The sequence below is a fragment of the Lactuca sativa genome, chromosome 8 (assembly GCF_002870075.4).
Source record: "Lactuca sativa cultivar Salinas chromosome 8, Lsat_Salinas_v11, whole genome shotgun sequence".
NCBI lineage: Eukaryota > Viridiplantae > Streptophyta > Magnoliopsida > Asterales > Asteraceae > Lactuca > Lactuca sativa.
Genome location: NC_056630.2, coordinates 168,036,475 through 168,041,251, shown reverse-complemented (window position 1 = coordinate 168,041,251; position 4,777 = coordinate 168,036,475). Strand labels below are relative to the sequence as shown.

Genomic DNA, 4,777 nt, shown 5'->3' with positions numbered 1-4,777 from the left:
AAAAAAAAAAAAAAAAAAAAAAAAAAAAGAAAAAAGCTAAGAATACCGATGCGGACAAAGCACGGGATCATGTTATTGAAAAGTAATAAATAAAATTAACTATCATATAACATTTTATTTGAACTATTTGAAAAAATAAAAATAGTGAAGTTAAAGTACTTCAAGAATTAATGTATATCTTTATTCCTATAAATGTGGGCATAATTGTAATTGCACCCTTAATTTTAGTGGATTAATACAATTGTTTATTGCCGATTCCCGCAAAAATATCGCTTGACGTGTAACAAAACCTCAATCTCGCAACTGCCCACCTTAAGATTTCCACTTCAATTTATTGAATGAAGCCAAACGAATTAGGAAGAAGGGACCAAAAATCTCGTTTCTTAGATTCTTAGATTATTATTTATTTGATTTTATTTTTGAAAAAGATACGACGGAAGAAAAATATAGAAAATCTTCCTTTTCCAACTTTTCAATCCAAATTTGAAAGAATTGGAGAGATAAGAATTAGATCACGATTACAACTCTTGCACTTTTACCAAATTGCCCACGAGCCAAAACCTCATATAAATATAATACGGACTCATCGTTGCTATCCGTTACGCCTTCTCCAAGTTTCTTCCATCCACAAGTCTCCAAACCGAGGTACGTTATTGTTACTATGATTCCTTGAATATGATCTACGTTATATGCAACTTCATTCAAACTCTTTGATGTTCTTGATCTACAATATTATTCAAACTCTATGATTATAAAGTCATTAGAAAAAGAACCCTTAATTTAGCATCACTGTTATGGAAGGTAGGGTTGGGCGTTGATTTCAATCATTAGTCTCACAATGTCTATTAATTTATCAAATGACAATGGTAAGAGTGATGTTTATGTGTTGAAATATATGAATCCTGGAATTATACTTTTTGAACGAGGAAAAACAAATAAAAGTTTATTGTAATAGAACAAGAAAATTAGCTATCTAGTCCTGACTAAATATATATGTGTTGTGAACAATGACAACAATGACTTTATTAACATGTTTGCCTGTTCTGTTTGACGTCAGGTTTTATAGGATTCAAACTAAGAGTTTTATCAAATGCTTCTTGATTTATATATTCTACAAAAACCTAAACAACATCAATATCTTAGCAATGCCAAGTTGATAACTTCAAATATTCTAACTAGCTAAAAGGATTCCAACATTTGTTATTGATGTATTTGTAATGGCCAAATAGAAGGTGTAAGGCTAGATAAAAATAAAAACATAACTAAATAAACTTAAAAAAAAAAGATAAGACTTTAATTAGTACCTTATTCCTGTATAATGCATGGTGAGCCTACATCAAAGATTCATATTGACATTGCATATTTCAGTTCGAACCTATAGAGCAATGGCAAATGTGGGAGGTGGAGCACCAGCAATTGGTATCGACTTAGGCACCACATACTCATGTGTTGCTGTATGGAAACACAACAGAATAGAGATCATACCCAATGATCAAGGCAATCGAACAACACCATCTTGGGTTGCTTTCACTAATACTGAACAGCTCGTTAGTGATGGTGCCAAGAATCAAATTACAAAGAACCCTGCAAACACTCTATTCAGTCAGTTTAATTACAATTTTTATGTTTTAATATTTTATGCTTTTCTTAATTTCTTATATTGCTTGGCTTATCTTGTTATGGAATTTCAGATGTCAAGAGGCTGATCGGCAGGAGGTTCAGTGAAGCCATGGTGCAGGATGACATAAAGTTGTTGCCATATAGGGTCATACAAGGGCCCAACGACATGCCAAAAATTATGGTTACTCAAATGGAAAATGAGCAACAATTTTCTACCGAAGAAATTTCATCAATGATTCTTAAGAAGATGAAAGAAGTTGCAGAGGCTTACGTAGGTCAGACTGTCAAAAATGCTGTCATCACAGTCCCAGCTTATTTCAATGATTCTCAGCGTCAAGCAACCAAGGATGCTGCTACGATTGCTGGCCTAAATGTCCTTCGCATGATCAATGAGCCAACAGCAGCTGCAATTGCTTATGGTATAGACAATATGTTGGGGCTTACTGGAAAGAGGAATGTGGTTGTATTTGATCTCGGTGGTGGCACTTTTGATGTCTCTATTCTCACCATTGATGAAGTAGGTAAGTTTGAGGTTAAGGCTGTTGCTGGTGACACTCATCTAGGAGGTGAAGATTTTGATAACCGTATGGTGGATTATTGTGTTGAGGAATTCAAGAAGAAATACGAGATGGATTTAACTGGAAAAAAGAGGGCCTTAGGAAGGTTGAAAGCCGAATGTGAGAAAGCAAAGAGGGTTCTTTCTTATGCTACTCAAGCTTCAGTTGAATTAGAATTGTTGCACAAGGGTATTGACTTTTCAATGACATTTAGTCGTGCCAAATTTGAGGAGCTTAACATGAGTTATTTTACGAAGTGTATTGAACAGCTGGAGAGTTGTTTAGCTGATGCGAATATGACTAAAGGAAATGTGGAGGAGGTGATTCTTGTTGGTGGGTCAACTAGGATACCAAAGGTCCAACTAATGTTGCAGGAGTTCTTTGGTGGGAAGGAGTTATGCAAGAACATCAACCCAGATGAAGCTGTGGCTTATGGGGCAGCAGTTATGGCTGCAAAGTTATCTGGTGATACTACCAAAATGATAAAGGAGATGATGGTATATGATGTCACTCCCTTGTCACTTGGCATTGAGACAAAAGGTGATATAATGACTGTTGTCATAGGAAGGAACACTCGTGTACCTGTGAAGAAGACCCACAATTTTGTTACATCTGAAGACAACCAAACTGTAACGAGGATGGCAGTGTACCAAGGTGAACGGTCTAAATCTACTGACAACTACTTGATGGGATCGTTTACAGTTTCCGGAATTCCACCTGCTCCGAAGGGAGTGTCAGTGATTGAAGCTTGCTCTGAAATAGATGATAATGGTATACTCACAGTTACCGCTAAGATAGTCTCTACTGGTAGGACTGAAAAACTTACTGTTAACAATTATGGTGGAAGATTGTCGAAGCAAGACGTAGACAAAATGATGAAAGATGCCGAGAAGTTCAAGGTTGAGGATCAACAGTTCAAAAGGAAGGCACAAGCGTACAATGGCTTGGATGATTGCATATATCACTTAAGGAAGAAGATCAGAAGTAATGATGTGCCCCCAAAGGACTTGAAGAACATGCAATATGCACTTGCTGAAACAACGCGATGGCTCTCTAATGGCAGAGTTGCAGAGCTTGAAGAGATTGAGCGCAGGAAGAAGTACCTTTATTTATTATCTAGGTTTCCATTTCAAAAGTAACATAACAGGGTCTTTCTTAAATAGCATGCTAACTTTGATGTTTTTCTAGTCTAGATACAAGTTAGGTGAGATTAGTATTACATGGTGTTAAAAGTCATTGACAAGATTCATATCACCATATGAATGGATTTTAAAGACATATTTTTGAAGGTAACTTCGTGTTAAGATTTAACTGAAAATCTTTTGTATCATTTAAAAAAAAAGATAGATAAAATATGAAGGTAGATTTATGGAATTGCTCCTCAAAATATAACATTTCTTGAAATTTATTTTTATTCCGCACAAAAGCTAATATATTAAAGAAAGAATGAATGTTAATTTTTATTTTCAAGAGGTGGATCAATTGTCGATGAACAAGGTCGAAGCACACCCACCGATCGAAGATACATGGATACAACTCTCTTGGTGTGTATTTTCTTATGAGTGTTCGATATTGCTTCTTTTTAAAACATATAAGTTTCCTTGTTAAGCTTCTTTGGGCATGGTTCATTTATTTTTAAGAAAAAACAAACCACCAAAAGCTGAAAGCTACTTTTAATATAAATAAAATAATGTACTGCACATGTCTTAATCAAATGTCAATAAATAATAATAAGCAATGTTAGAAATTAAGGGTAAAAATAACTATAACTTGGATAATCCGTTGAATTGTCACTTTCCGAAATCTATAATTCGACCCTTATTCCTAGGGTTACACTATAAGAATAAAAACATTTAGTGGTCACACTTTTAACAGCGAAGGGTAAAGGCATCGCTACAAAATGTCAAGGACCACGATCCGCTTCAAAAGTTGAATATAAGTCATATCCATCCATTGGTAGCTAATCCAACGGCCAGAAACGAATATCGTGCACAACTTTAGCGATGACATCAATTGCGGCGACAAATATCGCTGCTATTACTCGAAAATAATTGTGCGATGGAACTTCCCGCCATAAGATTGTTACTAAAACCCTAGCATCGCTACTAATATCCTTAAGTTGCCCCTAATAAGTGTCGTCGCTAAATCCTCTCGCATATATAGACCTCATCTTCTTTGCTTTCTTCTTCCTTTTGTCTTTTGTCATTTTTTCTTCTCTCATGATTTTCAACCACTTCATGCATCAATGACGATCAATTAGAAAGCGCAACCTTTATCATCAACGATGAAAACCTGCATCACCAACAACACAAGTCGCATCACTGGCGACGACAAGCTTCATTAGAGGCCATCCCCACAACCGACAACGACCACATGTCCTTATCCTCCCCTTTTTTACCTTTCTCTTCTCTCCGGTGACCTTCTAGTAGAGTTTGAATGCTTTATTTTGTAATTTAAGCATTGTTGACCACCTTACCCGTGTTTTCAACACTGCTGCCGAATTTCTACCACCACAACACCACCATCATTATGGTTTCGTTCCACTACGGGTTCTATTCCATTCCATGAAGTATTTTCGTCCAGTTCTTCATATTGATCTG

General features: G+C 35.8%; 1 protein-coding gene across 1 annotated transcript; it reads left to right on the top strand.

Moving 5' to 3' along the window:
* Window positions 1-460: 460 nt before the first annotated feature.
* Window positions 461-3,455, top strand: LOC111917581 (heat shock cognate 70 kDa protein). Its single transcript, XM_042897681.2, has 3 exons — window positions 461-645; window positions 1,369-1,602; window positions 1,692-3,455. The coding sequence occupies exons 2-3, from the start codon at window positions 1,386-1,388 to the stop codon at window positions 3,314-3,316; spliced, it is 1,842 nt and encodes a 613-aa protein (XP_042753615.1). The 5' UTR covers window positions 461-645; window positions 1,369-1,385; the 3' UTR covers window positions 3,317-3,455.
* The last annotated feature ends 1,322 nt before the right edge of the window (window positions 3,456-4,777 follow it).

Excerpts from the sequence above, each read along its gene's own strand:
- LOC111917581 (XM_042897681.2), top strand. The coding sequence starts at position 1,386 with ATGGCAAATGTGGGAGGTGGAGCACCAGCAATTGGTATCGACTTAGGC. Across the intron at positions 1,603-1,691 it reads CCCTGCAAACACTCTATTCA|ATGTCAAGAGGCTGATCGGC; the intron begins GTCAGTTTAATT and ends ATGGAATTTCAG.